This window comes from Beta vulgaris, chromosome 2, assembly GCF_026745355.1.
Source record: "Beta vulgaris subsp. vulgaris cultivar EL10 chromosome 2, EL10.2, whole genome shotgun sequence".
NCBI lineage: Eukaryota > Viridiplantae > Streptophyta > Magnoliopsida > Caryophyllales > Amaranthaceae > Beta > Beta vulgaris.
In genome coordinates this window covers 26317604-26335259 of record NC_079203.1, presented here as the reverse complement: position 1 = coordinate 26335259, position 17656 = coordinate 26317604, and the positions used below count along the sequence as shown (strand labels likewise).

Sequence of the window (17656 nt, the reverse complement as noted above, 5' to 3'; positions counted from 1 at the left end):
AAGTCTCTGGAAGTTTCCTTATGGGTTGAGATCCCCTTTTTGCCCCCTAACTCATGAGGGCTGAGCCTATCTGGGCCAGTAAATTACCGAATAAAAATAAAATAAAATTTGATGTTATGAATAGTAGATGAATTTTTATAATCTTTTATCAGTTTGTATAAATTAAGGTGTCATGTTTATTCGTAAATGATTTAGGAAAATACTTCCACCATTCCGAATTAAATGCAACAATTCTACTTTTTTACTATTCACACTTTTCACTTTGACTAAGATTTGTGATTTATACATAAAAAACATAGTCAAGTGGGGTCTTGTTAGATCGTCTTGTGACGTACTTTCATAAAACGTAATTTTTACTTATATGTAATTATAGATATTTGTGGTCAAAATAATGTCTCGGCATGCGTAAAAGAGGATGTGTTGGATTTAATTCGAAACGGAGGAAGTAAATAAAATTAGGTAATTAGTTATTAGATTTTGAAACAGTTTGATTCAATTCAGTTTAAAACAATTTGAAACCGTTTGATGGAGTTCAATTTAAATAGTTCGAAACGGTTTCAGTTAAATTTAGTTCACTTTCAGTATATTCAATTTCAGTTCAGTTTGTTTTCTATTCAACTTCTGTGAGTTAAGTACAATTTACTTTAATCTAGTTGATTTATTTTATTTCATTTTCTAATCGTGGGTCAATTCAATAAAATTTATTTTGTCCTGTTAGGGTCTGTTCTCTTCGGGATAAAACAGCTGAACTGAATTGAACTGAATTGAACTAAACTGAAATGAATAGTGTTATGTGAGAGCAAAAGTATTGTCCAGAGTTGAAATGAATTGAAGTGAACTGAACTGAATTGAACTGAATTGAACTAAACTGAAAATAAATTGGGAGAACAGACCTAATCAATTTACAGTTTAACTATCGATTTTCAAGTTTCAACCCAACTCACACCTCTAACTCTACCAAATCATTTCCAGAAATCGAAATCACAAACAGCTCCAAGCCAAACCCAGAACGCGCCTACTTCCTTTCGCGAGGTTTTCACTATATTCTACGTCGAAAAAAAAAAATTTAAATTTTTAGGGTTTCGCGAGCTCGAATTTTTTCACTCGGTAATTTATTTTTGCTTCAATTCTTCTTCTTCTCTTCAACGTCATCGAGTTTTAGCATTGTTCAGTTTACCAATTTAGCTTCTTGATTTTGGATTACTTACTCGACTTCTCTGCAATCTTATTTAACAGATCCAACTCTTTGATTCAGCATTCAGTCATATAATTTGAAAACAACTACGGTAATTCTACACAATGCCTAGGTATTGTAATTGTTGTTCTTCACATTTTAGTTTGTAATCTTACGAAGATAAATATTTATGGTTTTTTTTTATTTGTTTTTGGCTTTCTAAGATATTTGATTGATTTTTTTGAGTAGGTATTATTGTGACTACTGTGACACTTACTTGACGCATGATTCTGTAAGTATTTCTATCATCAAATTATGGTTGGTTTTGTGTTCTCTATTTTTGATGTATGTGCTTAGTTTGCTGTTTGGCTGCTTTGAAAAGAAGATGCAATAATTTTACTGACCCTAGTTTTTTTTTTCTATTCTCAATTATCTCGAATGGAGGATGATTTTATCCAGTACTTTTTTTCTTCTTCTTGTGTATAAGTTTTATACCCTGCCTTTCCACGTATAAATTATAATTTGGTTAGAGGAGGCAAGCTCATGATTTCATACCCTGCCTGTCCATATATAAATTAATTAGAGGTCGAAGCTAGAAATATCTGACCAAAAAATGTCACCTAGGGTGCGTTCTTTCACCTTAAAGAATAATTTCATGAAAAACAAGGTCCAATAAGGTTCAGTTAGGTGTAAACATAAGGAATGCTACTGAAGTCCAATCATTCAGTTCAACAAAATTAAGGTGAAGAGAATGCACCCTTGTAGTTGCAGAAATATTGAAATATCATAATGTTAGATTCTTTTAAGATTTGTTTAGATGTGTATTGAGTATCATTTTATTATAGCTTTTAGAAGAGCAACTATTAGAAGTTATTTTCATTCTTTTGGCGTAGAATATGGAGAGTTAACCTCATGTCCTGCTATGATGCCTTCCCCTATGATTCTGGATTTGATTCCCTCTACTTGTTTATTTTGCTGACAATTTCCTGCTGTGCTGTCAGCCATCTGTGAGGAAGCAACATAATGCTGGTTACAAACATAAGGTAAGCCAGCTTTGCCTTGTTGTGCGTAGGAAGATTTATATTCCAAAAGACTGATGTAATTTTGCACAAAAATTAAAAGAACCTATACCAGTTTTCATCTCTGAAATTAACTTTGTTGATATATATTTTGATTCCAGGCAAATGTGCGAAGTTATTATCAGCAATTTGAGGAGCAACAAACACAAAGTTTGATTGATCAGAGAATCAAGGAGCATCTTAGTGGCCAAGGTGCATTTCAAATTGGTGCTACTTATGCGGCCTGGAGACCTGGTGTTAGGCCACCTATTCTCCCTGCACCATTGCCGATTCCAGGTTCTGTTCCTCCTAATGGTCCAATGGCTCCAGGGATTAGGCTACCCATGTTGCCTAGACCTGCTGGCATGCCAGGTAGTTTGTGCTTTCAATTACTTATATTTACTTAAATGATCAATAGATCGGATTTTTTTTTTAATAAAATTTGAGAATTGAATAGTCCCATGAGAATCGAATAGTCTTTTACTGTGCAAAATTTAAGGAACCATACATGTGTGAACATTGAACAGTCGAGTAAAATAAACAAAAAGGAATTTGAATGAATCTGCTATGAAACATATTAGACATATTAAGAAATGAAAATGGTATTGATGAAGCTGTAGATACAAAAATCAAAGATAACTTTTGAGCATTTGTGAGGCTTGAATCTCTCCCAAAGAGAGCTAAAAAAAGCATTACGTTGCACGATGTTTGATGTTCTTTTTGATTCTCTACTCTTCTTTATATTAATGGTTTTTCCCTTTCCCCTTTGGAAATTTGACTTTCTCGCCGAAAATAGTGTTTTGGGTACCTTTTAACAAAACTTAGATTTAGGTTGCTATATCCCCACAAAAAAAATTTAGCAAGGTATATCCCCACAAAATGCCCTATTACCCTGGTATATCCCCGCAAAAAACTCTAATTTAAACTATTAGTATTAATGCTCTTTCCAGAGCATTTTGATCCATCACACAATATTTTCAGTTCTTTTCTTTCTCTGTTCTATCTCATTCAACTAATGTTCCGATCCCTTTTCCCTCTAACAAAGTTATACCCTCTCTCACGAGACAACATCCAATACGATGATGATGATATTCCTAGAGAGTCCTTTTCAAATTGAATAAAGAACCAAATGTTGATATATAAAAAGAGAAAAAGGATATACCATAAGTGAGCCAATAGATTTGACAGAAGATGGTTTATATAGAAAAAATTAGCTCTAGGGTTTACAATATGATATTCCTAACATAGAGGTCTTGGCTTTTGATATGAATGGATATATAAAGATGAGCTTTCTTGTTTGTTGTTGTTATGTGCACCTTTATTTAATTGTTCAAGCTAAAGAAGAATTTTACGTAGTATAGTAGAGTGGTTTTAGCTTGTAGCTTGAATCCAAAATGATATTGCTTTAATATAGTTCAAAGTTTGAAGAAGAATTTAATGAACGAGGACATAATGTTGATCAAAGGAGAAGGAGAAACTAGAGATCAAGTTAACTCTTCGAGTGACTTTGACACTCCTAAGGAAAAGTATATATATAAACTCAATTCTTTTTCCTTCTATGGGATGTATATAATAAGTTTCCTTTGACGCCTCATTTCACTCTTCTACTTGATCTTTTAACAACTTCCTAATATATCCCGACATTGCTCTTAATGACTTTGGTTCTCATAAATTTCCCCCTTTTCTCAATATTGCATTATGCTGATGCTCAATTTGCTCTCTAATTTGATTTCGCGTGTGTGACGGAAAATAAAACAAACCCATACTATTGATTCTAGCGACTAGTGACTACATAGGTAGTTGCTCATTAGTAGTTACTTCTTAAAGTTCATTTTTCAAAGCAATCCAACTTCATTCTTATAATTGATTCTCGCTTTCACATCCTAATTGAATGGTTCGGAAGAGGACAGGTAGGTCCTTCTTTAGGATACTTCGATTTGGGTGGGGCGGGGTGGTTCTTGTAACTCCGAATGCAGAGTGGATAACTATGATATGTAGTATAAGGGTTTGAATTTCTCCTCACTCACTATCAACCTTAAGTAGAAGGGCCTTTCTCTAGTGGGAGTCAAAAATCATTATCAGGGTAGTAAACCTATAGTTATGGATCCTCTATTGAAGTAGTCTCTGTCGGCTCTTTTTTCTTAGCTACTTAGTTTTGAAAAGTGCACCTAGGCGAGGGGAGAGTCCAGACGCAAGGAAAATTGCATCTAACACTCAGGCGAAGTGACTTAAGGCAGGCGCAAGGAGGCGCACACCTTTGCCGCCTCTTGTAGAAATGCGAGAGATAAAGATGAGATCTAAGTTTACAACCAAAAAGATTCTAACTTTTCTACAAATTAAAAGTAACCCGGGCTTTAACTTGTAACATCGACCAAATTTCCTCATATAATTGCATAAAATTGATTTGATTTAAATCGTAATTGTAAAAGTCCCAATTTAGGGAAACCCTATTTAATTAGAGGTCAATCTTCATGATGGAGGGTGTCGACTAGAGTGCCACCATGGTTACCGGTGCCATTAATCTCCGGCAGACTACATATTCGTCCTCTGAACTTTATTTGAGGCCTGTACCATTTTCTCAACTTTTATTGTCTCTGAGCTGTACCCCACTACCAAGAGGGAAAAATAGTGAAGTGCTGAAGTCGATAGTCACGTGCTTTGTTTCTTTTCTATTTTTTCTGTATTCTCCTTTCATTTCTCTTTTGTCATTTTCTTCTTTTTCGCTTTTTCTTTTCTTCTTCTATTATGCTCACCTATTCTTATTTTCTCCTTATATGCAGCTCACTTCTCACAATATTTTTCTTAATAAAAAATTTATAGTTAATTGTTTTAGTAATATTCCCTCCGTCCCAATTTACTTGCTACATTTTGACCGTAGGCACTATTCACGTCATAACTTTGACTAACTTTTATTCCATATACATAAGAGAAAACATAGTCATGTTGGATCTTGTTTGATTCATCCCAATTTGTATTTTCCAATAATTTTTTCATATATGTAACTCAAGATATTGGTGTTTGAAGTTGCATCTCGTAAACTATGATAAAGCAAATGTAGCAATTAAATTGGGACAGAGGGTGTAGCTAGCAACACGTAGCTTAATTTCATGGGCATGAGTAGACTAAAAACACGACCTTGTCAAAAAAAAAAAAAGAACACGACAATTATAAGACATAGTACACTTAGAAGTAATCGTATAATTTTTCAATACCAGCAATTAATATATTGTTAACCATATTTGTTTTGAGTGTAAAATTTGTTTTATAATTGATTTTTAAGGTTTATGAGGTGCGCCTCGCCTCGCCTCGCCTCGCCTCGCCTCGCCTGCAAGATTGTTTTTTTTAATAATATTTATGTTGTTCTAAGCAGTGTCACATAATTCACTCCTACCCCCCCGCGAACTACGTTTTAGTTCGCTCGTTCCCAAACGCGGGTCGTTAGCGTTCCTAATCGCCCTGGTATCCGATCTGAATCGTTGACATCAATGTTCCAAACTCTAGTTCTATCAATTGAAGGTCAAGGAAGGAAAGAGAAGATAAAAGATATTGGGGCTTTTGTTCGAGAAGAGAAGGCGAAGTGAATGTTGGCTTCTTCGGCAAGATTAAGGTGAGATGGAGCTCTTGTCTTAAAAAAAAAAGTGAGATGGACTGATGGAGGCATGGAGCTACAGAGAGGAGATAGATAGGGGGAAGATGTCGTGGATAGAGGAAAAGAAAAAAGTGGAAGAACAAGCCTTAGTCCTCATGTAATTTTTTTTAGACGCATATTTACTTCACAACAGTTGTCATCCACTTTTTCAAAAATAGACGTATGAAGTTGCTTGAGCCTTGAGCAGCAAACATCCTATACTTCACGACAATTGTCATCCAATGGTATAAAACATGCTTCAGTGGTACAATTTTATATTTCTCCCCTCTTTTACTATTGTCTTCAGCGAACTGAGTACTTTCCTTTGGCATATCATGACCTTAAAAATCGTATTAAAAAAATACCTTGCCACCCGAAATTCGGCACACCGGCGAATTGTGCCCCAGTACTCGTTTCGCGATTCGAAGCAATCCGCAAACTATGTGACACTGGTTCCAAGTATTAAAGTGCGTCTAAATTTGATTTCTAAGTATTTTGGCACCAATGGTACCCTTGGCCTACGAGATGCGTGCGCCTTCGCTTTGCGCCTCGGTGCGCTTTGCACCTAGGTACGCCTTGCACCTTTTAAAACTAAGGTTCGCTATAGTCTATTATTAGCGGGTTTTTTATTTCTGTATTCTAAGTTAGAACTAGAAGAGCTAAACACCCCCCATTTAGGCTATGTGGTGTAGGATAATGAGGTATTTACTCGTTGGATAAGAGTTTGATAATATATTATTGCTCAAATTCGGAGTGTCCAATCCTTATTATCATATTTGGACTTCGGCGGCATTGGAGTTTGATAATCCAGTGGCAAATCTTCTCATATGCAAGGAGGTGAGATTTGATAAAAAAGAAACTAGCGGCATTTGCTAAGTGTCATGATTTATTTGTAAAAGCCTTTAAGCTTGTTTCGTAGATAAATGTAGAGTTATATACTTCCTCCGTATCACAATATTTGCAACACTTTTGAAATTGCAGATTTTGAGGCAATTTTTCAATAGTGTATAATTAGATGGGAAGGGTTATGTAATTAGACTAACTAAGTTTACAATAAATTCATTATACAAACACCTAGCATCCACCATCACCATCCTACCACCACCAGCCGCCACCACCCCACCACAACCACCACCCCGCCAACACCACTGCCAACACCACCACCAAAACCATCCCGCCACCACCATCAGAACCACAACCACCCCGCCACCACCATCTTCCATTTCACGAAAATTCACAAAAAATCACTAGGATCTTCATCTTCTCCATCTTCATCTTCTATGTGAGCAAATTCAAAAAAAAAAAAATTGATCTAACCAAATTATATACAGAAAACCAAATTGAAGATCTAACTTATAAAAAACTTAAAATTATAGATCTTAATTACTTGGGAAAATCTAGGAAAGATGATGAAGATAGAAAGATTTTCCTAGATCTAACGAAGGAGATTGATGAAGACTTCGCGGTCAAATGCTTCGTCTTCATCCGTCGTTCGTTCATTGTCGGAATTTTGTTCGTTTATTGTCGGAATTTTGTTCGTCGTCTTCATTCATCGTCGTTCGTCGTTTGTTCATTATCGAATTTCGTAGCGGTGGTGGATTCAGCGGAGAGAGAGGGCGTGAGGGAGGGGAGAGAGGGCGTGAGGGAGGAGAGAGAGGGTGCTCAAAATTCCGACAATGGTGGCTCAAAATTCCGATAAGGGCCGCTCAAAATTTCGAGGGCATGAGGAAGGAGAGAAAGGGCGTGAGGGAGGAGAGAGAGGGGAGGTGGTGGGAGAATGGGTTGGGTTTTTGTGGTGGGGTAAGAGAGTGAAGATCATAGATTAGTTAGGGGAATGATTAGGTAAGTTAATTGTTTAGGGTTAGAGTTTGTAGTCAATACTTGTTTTATAAAGTAAGGGTATTTAAGTAATTTCATCCTTCTAAACCTACTAAAAAAAGGAAAGAAAAAAAAGTGTTGCAAATATTTTGAAACATCCCGAAATAGAAAGTGTTGCAAATATTATGATACGGAGGAAGTATATTGTTTTGATGGTTATGTTTATGTGTAATTGCTATCACTTGGTTCCGAGACTCCTCTAAATGCAATGTAACTCTAATCTTGATCGAAAGCTTGCCAGATAAATTGGGCCTTGCCTATCTCAATGAATAATAATCTGAATCGGGAGCTCACCAACTAGGAGTTTGAGGCAGGGAATTAAGATTTGTACTTAAGGAATGAAGAAATTGGGCCTTGCCTATCTCGTATTCTTGTGACAGAGAGCCTTGAGTGGTAGAGGGCTGAGGGTGAAGAAAGTCTCATTTTAATCCTTGTTGGGCAATTGGACCATGTATTCTTGTGAGGTGATGTTAATCATGTAGGTGCCAAGGAGTTTCTGTTGGAGGAACTTAAACTGAAAGGGTTGGTTTCTCCTAGCCTAGTACATCTTCCACACTTTGGTCAGTTACCATGAGAGATGACTCCGATCCGTGTTTTTTTTTCTAAAAAAGAAAATGGAGATTTTTATTTCTGGTTGAAAATGAAGATATTTCATGCAATTAGTTGAGGGCTTTTGCTTCAATTTGAATATTAAAGTTTAGCTAATATTTTATCTTTTTGGTCTTTTTCGTTGAATTAAACTTAAAACTCTCTCACTTGCTTCTCTACATAAAGCAGGCAGCGCCCTGTCCCACACTGAGGTTGCTGGAGGTGCACGTATCTTGTCATCTCTCATAGGTCACTGGACCTAACTTCTTAAATGCGTTTGTCGTGGTGCCTGAACTAGTCTCTCCCTGAGGCGACGCACAATTAGAAGCTTTTTTGCTGTTGTTGGCTGTGGTTTGCATGGTGAATGTCCACCTATCTCCTTTTTTCTTCATCACCATCTGTCACCTGCTCTTGCACTTGCCCATATAGTGCTCATATCCTACTAGGATTACTATAAAACTGGAGGTTGGAGAACTCCAGGCTTTAGACTCTGATAACGTTGTTTCAGAATTCTTTTTTTTTTCAATAGAGGTAACTTTTTATACTTGGAAAGTACTCCTTGGGTGTTACTGTTTGACTTGATATAACTCAGGATATGTACAAGTTTCAGCTAAGTTGGATATACTAGGCTATGCATCTATTGACAAATCAAAGCTGGAGTGGAGAAGTAAATTTGATATCACCCTATGTGCCTTTTGCACTCTCTTTTTGAAACTTCTCTTACTTTTGGAACTTCTCTCTTACTTTCTAGTACTTCTCTCTTACTTTCTAGTATTTTTCTTACTTTATAGTATCTCTTACTTTCTAGTATATCTTGGTTACCTTTTGTTGTCCAAATAAGGTAATATTCTCTATGGGAAGAACTTTGAAGAACATCCTAATGGGAAAAGTAGGAAGAATGAATATGAATGGTGGGATTACTTGTTTGACAAATACTATAGAATTGGTTTTGTGCTCATCGTATATGCTGCTTAGATCTTACCTGAAGTAATGAATCTCTGTATTTTTGTTTTGCTCTGTTGGCAATGCTATTATGCCTTAGGGGAGCAAGATGAGAATGTTAACATGTAGTAGCTATTGTTCTTATGATAGTGGAAAACATATATTCTGACCAGATATTTTGATTAATTTAAGGTTCTATAGTTGCATTGGACTCTCTGGTCAACTAGACTTTTGGTTTTTATATGCATATTTTTTCTTCTGAATCAGTGCATGAAACATGATACAAGTCGATATCATAGGTTAGCTGCAGTTGAAGGTCTTTGATTTGGTTTGTTGTTTTTAATGTCTCATCACAATAGAGCTAGCATAGCATTTTCATTGTTGAACCTTTTAGCTAATAACAGTTCTGATATTTTTGCAGTTTATGGGACAGCTCCAGGTGCAACACCATATCTAGGACAACCAGGTGCTCCTGGTGCACCCGTGCAACCAAATGGTCTGCCTGGGCCACCTCCTATGACTGCCGCTACATCAGTACCAGGAGCTCCACCTCCTGTTACCAATGGTGCTCCTCCTACTGCATCACAGCCTGGGTTCCAAAATGCCCCTGCTGGTGGGAGCTTTGGTGGTGCAAGTACGCCTACAGGGCCAAGCTTCCCATCTGGTGGAAATGCTTCTTACCCTCCATCTTCAGGTGCTGATGGCTTTAATTATGCTCAAGCCCCTAACAGCAATCGTTAGTTCTATTGAAATGGTACACTTCTGCCCTCTGCATCAGTATATTGCTATGATGTGTTCTGATGAATATTGTACTGGTTTGCCTAGAAAAAAATAGAGAAATTCTTAGTGGTACCATCCAACTATCGACTTTTGCTGATGGTAGATTGGTAGGCAATATTTTTTTACCTTCACATGGGTACCACCGTGTTTGACTTTTTAATCAAAGTGATTGTTTAGTTAACAAAATGCTGGGTTAAGCTTGTAAGATTAGTAATGGACTAGTTTTACGATCATACCCCCATCTTAATCTTCCTTCTTATACAACGTTGTTCTTATGCAAAAAAACAGTACCAAATTTGTTCAATCACCGCAATTCAGCATAATCAATATATGCTCACTAAAAAAGATCCCAGAAATTTGCAGATTTTTTCTTGTAAAATAGTTTTGCAATTTGCAACAATTAACCTTACCAACAGCAGGATGATGCTGGTGTTTTGATTAGTTTGCAATGCACATGAAGGGAAGACAAGTTTGTTACGGAGGAAGGAAGAGCAAAGTGTGTAATGAGGTTTTAAATTTTTTAGTAGTTGGGGATGGCAATTTTAGATTATGGTATATGTTTTTTTCTTTTTTTTTATTTATTACTAATCTTGAAAGCCTAGCCTAACGTTTAACTAATCACTTTGATTGAAGAGGCATAAACAGTGGTCACGAAGGTTAAAAAAATATCGCCTACCATTATGGTACCATTGAGAATTTGGCAAAAAAAATTATCGATAGAGCTAGTCTTGTGGACCTTGTTCGCACTAATAATTAGTTTGGACCAAGGCAAATTATTTGACATAGTGACCCTTTTTTTTTTCTTCTTATAGCTAACATTTACAATCTAAAATTACACTGATCTAGCATAGTGTCCCATACAGTGACCCTTTGTTATTTTAGTCTATTTTAGTGAAAGTTACAATTTTCAACATAGTAACTTTTTTTTTGGAAAAAATAGTCATCCTTACAATCTATAATTATTCCTAGAGGTGGGCACGGGCCGTGCCGGGACGAACCACGTGCCTCGTGCCACAACGTGCCGTGCCAAAACGGGCCAAGAAATGCTCGTGTCGTGCCGGGCTCGTGCCAAGTTGTAAAATCTAAGGCCCATGCACGACCCGGCCCACGTGCCGTGCCATCGTGCCTTATACAAATTTTAATTTATATTATGTAATTTTAACCAAAATAAGCGTGCCAACTTGTGGGTCGGCCCGTTGTGCTCGTGCCGGGTTCGTGCCAAACTTTTAGAATGTTGTTCATGCATGGCCCACGGCCCACCACTTGTGTCGGCGTGCCGTGCCGTGCTCATAGCGGGCTCGTGCTGGGCCGGGCTCAAATCGTGCCGTGCCGGCCCGACCCATGCCCAGCTCTAATTATTCCTCTTTTATAGCTATTGTTTTTTTTTTTTTTAATGTGGTGTCCTATTTTTTATAGATCACATATATACTAGCATTAGGTCAACTGGACCAGATCCATATAAGTTTTTATTTCTACATATAGGTCTAGCTATTTTTCCCTCAAGGAAAAGTCTTACTTGCTTTCATACTATATTCGATATTTTGGTGATGCAGGACATATCCAGTACGAGGTGCATTTTATCCAAGGCTGTAGAGGTCAAACTCCGTCGCATGATGTTCTGAATTCCTGATAAGAAGATTACCCGTTAACTTTTAGGATGCGGAAAGGAACTGGCATTATCTGCTGTAGTATAGTTTTGTTCTAAACTAATTTAAGGTGGCATGCAATATATGGAGTGGTTAGAACAATATGTTTTGGTTCTTTATATTGCTCTGCTTCATAATGAGTGACTGTTTAGAAATTGCTTTCGGCCACGAATTGCAGCTTGAACATAATAATATAAAGATCAAAGTAATCAAACCAACCTTTTTAAAGGAGCAGCTCATACACTTTCCTAGCTTAAGGAAAAACCAAAAACGAAGAGTAGGGTGTACTCACACTCAAAAGTCAAGAGAAAATCACATCTATTTTCTTAGTTCATTAGTTATCATTCTGACAGCCAAAAATCTCATGAGAAGATTATACTGAAGTATAAGTTTTGTTCGAAGTTTCAAGATGAATTTTTCAAATTAAGTTGTACTCCCACCTTAACTTATTTTTTTTTTTTTTCCTACTGATAGGAGAGAATATTTCATCAAAATCAAGCCATATGACAGCCACTACCAAAATTTTACCTATACAAGAATTGATATAGAATACATTTTGAAAAGATGTTTACATATTGGTGGTAAAAAGAATATTTTTTTGAAATATCGAACAGTAAATATGTTTAACAACGCGTTTGAAATCATGAGGTGTACTATTTGTATTTCTTTTAGTTTGTTCGCTTAGAATTTTGACACTAGTTATAGTTGGAGAGAATCTTCTAAAATTCTCTATATGTAATGATATGGGATCTTGTTTGATTCATAATTGTAAACACTAATTTTAAATCTGCAAGATGCAAAGTCAAAATATAGGAAATAAATATAAACTTTATTAATATGAATATTTGGGGTATAATCTCTATTGTAAGGCTTGATGAGCCGATACATCGACCAATCAAAGGCGTCCACATGTCCCCAAAAAATGGAGGCCTTGGCTCTTTCAAGGGTTTTTTATTCACCTGATGTTTAATGCTCACTTTTGGCCAGAAAGAATAATTAAAGTCCAATTCTAAAAAACGGCTGCATATGATTGACTGAAATTTAGCCCCTAATCGTTGCTTGTCACGTGTCACATTCTGATTGCCTAGCCAATCACAAGCCTCCATTTGAGGGTGACATCAAACAACAACTCTCAAATTCAGCACTATAAATAGTCTCCTCAAAATCAGGTAAAAGGTAGATCATTGAATATTATGCCATTATTCTGATAAAACATTCTCTCTCTTACTCTTTCTATCTTTAAATTAAACGTAATACTGACTTAAGCTTTAGAGGGGGAACCACCACCCAAACCTCCAGGGTTGGTTCTTTTTGTGCAGGTTTGGAGTACGGAGATAAGGCATCGTTGCACGAGTCTCTCCAAGAACATATAGAAGGATCGAAGTTGATCGTCCTACAAGTAGACTAAACATTTGGCGTCGTCTGTGGGGAGACACAACAATGACTGAATGTCACTCGTCTGTTGGTTCCTTTTTGTGCAGATTTGGAGTACGGAGATAAGGCATCGTTGCACGAGTCTCTCCAAGAACATATAGAAGGATCGAAGTTGATTGTCCTACAAGTAGACTAAACATTTGGCGTCGTCTGTGGGGAGACATAACAATGACTGAATGTCACTCGTCCAACATAACTAGAAATCGCAGTTATCAGATTCGAGTAGAAGAATGGTAGATGATGATCGTGCACCTCGGGGAAGGGATAAGCCTCCGTCCAATGCTCCTAATCAAAGTCAAGTACCTATTATCCAGGAAAATCTTGAACGTCCGGTAGCTGCTGCTCATCTAGAAAATGTGTTAAATGACTTCCAGACCAAGATGGCAGTGGTTGTTCAGGAACACATCAAGAACAATATGCTGTTTTTTCCAAGTGAATCCAGAACAGGTTGCTAACAATCCAGCTCTTTTTCAAGGACGCTCTCAGGAGAATCGCGCAGGTCCTAATCAACCTACTCGTCAAGAAGTTTCTAGAAGGACAGCCAGAGGAAAACAACCAGCATCTAATGAGCAGCGTAAGAAGATGGACTGGAATTTGGTGGTTGGGACCCAAGATGATCCGCGTCCAAACCGACATCGGATGGAAACAGATACTCGGGAATATCTGGAGGCAAAGAAAGCTGTTGTATTACAACAGTCGGCCACAAGGTCTACATCGTATTTGAGAGATCCCCCTTTGAAGCTACAGTCTCGGACAGAAGGAAGAAGTCTGGGACCTTCACTTCCTCCTCTAAGGCAAGAGAAAACACTGGTGCAGCCCATGGTATATCGACGTGCATCTCCGACAAATACCTCATCTTATCCCGTTTTGAAGGAGTACCATAAGGAGTTCATACCCATACAGGGAAAATTGGGAGCCCTCCGGATCAATTCACCTACCCTTTTTTCGGGCAGTATCATGGAGGCGCCCCCTTCATAAAGGTGAAACTCTCTACAATTGAGCCATTTGATGGGACGACCGAGCCGGACGATCACCTTTACGCTTATAAGCATCAGATTTATATCCAAGCAGTGGATGATGCTACTTAGTGCAGGAATTTCCCGACTGCTCTGAAGGGAGTAGCTCAGAAGTGGTTTGACAACCTTCCCCCTAATTCAATTACCAATTTCACCGAGCTCAGTTATTTATTTACCAGTCACTTAGTAGCTAATCGGCAAGAACTGAAGACAAGCATGCATTTAGGCAAGGTCATTTAAGGTACAAAGGAAGCTCTTTGGAGTTTTGTTAAGAGGTTCAATCTAGAAGCTTTGTAGAGTCAAGATCTTAATGCTGGTGTTACCTTTGACGCCTTTATTAGAGGGCTACGACCAGAAAGTTTTAAGTTTGATCTTGTCAAGAAGAAAATCACCACTCTTACAGAAGCACTGAAGGAGGCTGAAGTATTTATACATGTTACTGAAGTTTGTGATGAGGCTAAGCACCTCGAGTCCAAGAAGCCTAAGACAATGACTTTAGGCATGAGACTTTTGAGTGTAAGCATCTTAAGAGGGCCTTGGAAGATTAGCTCGGTGAGGAAAGATGAACTCGTATTTACCCCAGGGAGGAAGAAAGTTTCAAAAGAAACATGATCGTCAAAGCAAGAAGAAAGTGAGTGAAAGCACTAATGAGGATGTTTTTTTAGTGATTTCCAGTGGGTTTCCAGCTAGAGGACCAACAAATTGGGGGCACAAAAACTATCTCCGAGAGCTCGGCATAATTTTGTTAACTGATCAGACAAAGGTCGAGCCCTTCCCAAAGATAGTGGCGAGTGAGCAAGACTGAGAGAAGCTAAAGACCCCTCATGGAGTCATGGTGATCCCCTATTTGTGGAAATGAAGATAGCAAATCTAAGAGTGAGGAGACTTTTTATTGACACCAGAAGCTCGACAGACATCATCACTGTAGATTGTTTGTCCAGTTTAAAGTTTGATGAGAAGAACTTGGTCTCTATTCACCACCCAATCATTGGGTTTGGGGGAGGAGTTATCCATCCTATGGGGACGGTTACTTCGCCAGTATGAGTAGGAGAGAAGGATGTCTCACGGACTTTGTTCATCAAGTTTTTGGTCGTCGGAAACTTAACAACTCACAATGTCATTCTTGGACGACCAACTCTAACATGTTAAAGTAGTAATATTTACTCATCTTATGCTCATGAATTTTGAATGTGATGGAGGGCTATGGATATCAGCAGGTGGCCAGATGGTGTTATCTGTCTACTTTGAAGACATCGTCCTGGAAGGTTGAGGAGCAGGTTCAGACGAAGCCTACTTGTGAAGGGAAAACGACCGAGATTATAATGAAACAAACAGCCTCCTTGAGAAAGATCATTGAAAATTCTCAGACGCAGTTAGCTCCATCAAGGAGAACGTTCGAGACCCTCCCTAGTAAGAAACATAAGTATGTGCCCGTCAAGGAAGAGCCCCACTCGTCTAAAGAAGTAATGGCCATCATAGGTCTGGTACTTGAGCGTCCAAAGCATGTTGAGACCCCAGAGGATATATGTTTAGATGATGCTCGTCCAGAAGGGACCCTGAAGATTGGATCTTCTCTTGCTCCTGAGTTGCTGGAAATTTTGATAAATCTACTCAAAGAGTTTCAAGATGCATTTGCCTATAGTGTTGAAGAGATGTCTGGGATTGATCCAGAGATAGTTGTCTGCCTATTGAATGTTGATCCAAACATGAAACCAATTTGTCAGAAGAAAAGATATCTCGGACCAGCAAGAAATCAATTGGTGGATAAAGAAGTGTAGAGGTTGTTAAAGGCTTTATTGAGTTTTATGGACGCGTATTCCGGGTTCCATAAGATACCCATGTGGCCTGAAGACTAGGACAAAATGTCTTTCATAATAGAGAAAGGGTTGTATGGTTGGCTGATGATGCCTTTTGGACCGAGGAATGCTCCGACCACCTTCCAAAGACTAATCAACACCGTTTTTCAGTCATAATTGGGAAGGAACATGGAGGCTTACATAGATGATATGATTGTGAAAAGTCAGCAGGAGAAAGATCATGTTGCTGATTTGCGAGAGACCTTTAAGACTCTCAGGAAATATGAGCTAAAGCTGAATCCCAAAAAATGTGTTTTTGGAGTCATGGTTGGGAAGTTCTTGGGTTTTCTTGTAGATCAGTGGGGAATAGAAGCTAATCCTGAAAAAATTCAACCCATCTTGGATATAAAGTCATCGGCTAAGATTAAGGCAGTGAAACATCTGACTGGCTGCCTTGCGACTCTTAGCTGATTCCTTTCAAAGTCAGGGACAAATGTCACCACTTTTTCGCTACAATCAATAAGAAAGCCAAGTTTGAATGGCCAACTGAAAAAGAGCAAGTGCTTCAACAAGTCAAAGACCGTCTTTGTTAGTTACCAAGGTTGGCCATTCCAACCGAGAAGTAGAAATTGTTTATGTACTTAGCAGTGTCTCCTCAGGTGGAAAAAAGCCCATATGATGCCGTCAAAATCGGACTTACTGATGCGGTTTTGGTCCGCATCAGGTGGGCTCACAGCGGATCCCATTTATTTACTGATGCGGTCCAAAATCGCAGCGGTAATAATCATTTTTTTATGCATATTAGCTCAATTGAAGCATACATGTAAATAATTAGATACATGAGAATATTAACTATATTTTCGCGAGACATAAAACGATGAAATCATTGAAAAAAGAACTATATTTTAAAGGGCCATCTCCACATCTATGCTCATGCTTCAACAATCAACTTTGGCACAATGATCTAACATGTTGAGCAAGCAGTGGCAAGTATAATGTCCAGTAGACATGTAGAAGTAAAGTTCATTATCACCATAAAATGGAATATGGCAGAACTCGGATAATGGATGTCCAGAAAATTGGCATCTCTCATTTTCACTACCGTCAACTTCTGAATCACCATAGCATATATGCTGTCTTAGCTGAACTCGACTATAAAGCTTCTGCTCAGACATGAAAACTTGCTTCAAAGTAGTAAAATTGAACATATCATATTAGAAGGAGCCACTGTAATAGATCCGGTGTAATAACCAAGAATATCTTCCCTTCTATTGAAGACAAGATGAAAAATTCTAAAAAAATCTATAACATATAGGTACTCTTGCAAGGGACAATCAAAAGCCAATTAATCCTAATTCATTCAACCACTAACATAAATACTTAATTTGCCAAAGCAATTGTAACCTGACCAAGAGTTTGATTCTCAAGTTTTAGGCTACATCTTACAAGTAGATATCACTTTGCGATAGATATGATAGGAGATAGTGGGATTTGTATCGTTATGTTCGTGAAGTAGATGTGAGATCAAGTAGTAGGTCCAGAAAAATGAGGTCAAGAGAAACACAGAGAAAAATAGTGAAACCGTGACAAAGAAGGAAATTTTTACACTATATAGGACAAATGGAAAAGGATAGTGTATATCGATCTTTTCTTGGAAAAAGTGAGTATCAAAATTCTCCTTGACGACTTACAAAATTTTAATGCAATTTTCTCAAA

The 17656-nt window shown here is 37.8% G+C and overlaps 1 protein-coding gene across 1 annotated transcript; it reads left to right on the top strand.

Moving 5' to 3' along the window:
• The first annotated feature begins 933 nt into the window (after positions 1-933).
• Positions 934-11922, top strand: LOC104883990 (U1 small nuclear ribonucleoprotein C). Its single transcript, XM_010668574.4, has 7 exons — positions 934-1107; positions 1237-1307; positions 1424-1466; positions 2176-2217; positions 2355-2604; positions 9690-10022; positions 11602-11922. The coding sequence occupies exons 2-6, from the start codon at positions 1300-1302 to the stop codon at positions 10007-10009; spliced, it is 663 nt and encodes a 220-aa protein (XP_010666876.1). The 5' UTR covers positions 934-1107; positions 1237-1299; the 3' UTR covers positions 10010-10022; positions 11602-11922.
• The last annotated feature ends 5734 nt before the right edge of the window (positions 11923-17656 follow it).

Excerpts from the sequence above, each read along its gene's own strand:
- LOC104883990 (XM_010668574.4), top strand. Across the intron at positions 1,467-2,175 it reads CTTACTTGACGCATGATTCT|CCATCTGTGAGGAAGCAACA; the intron begins GTAAGTATTTCT and ends CTGTGCTGTCAG. Across the intron at positions 2,605-9,689 it reads TAGACCTGCTGGCATGCCAG|TTTATGGGACAGCTCCAGGT; the intron begins GTAGTTTGTGCT and ends ATATTTTTGCAG.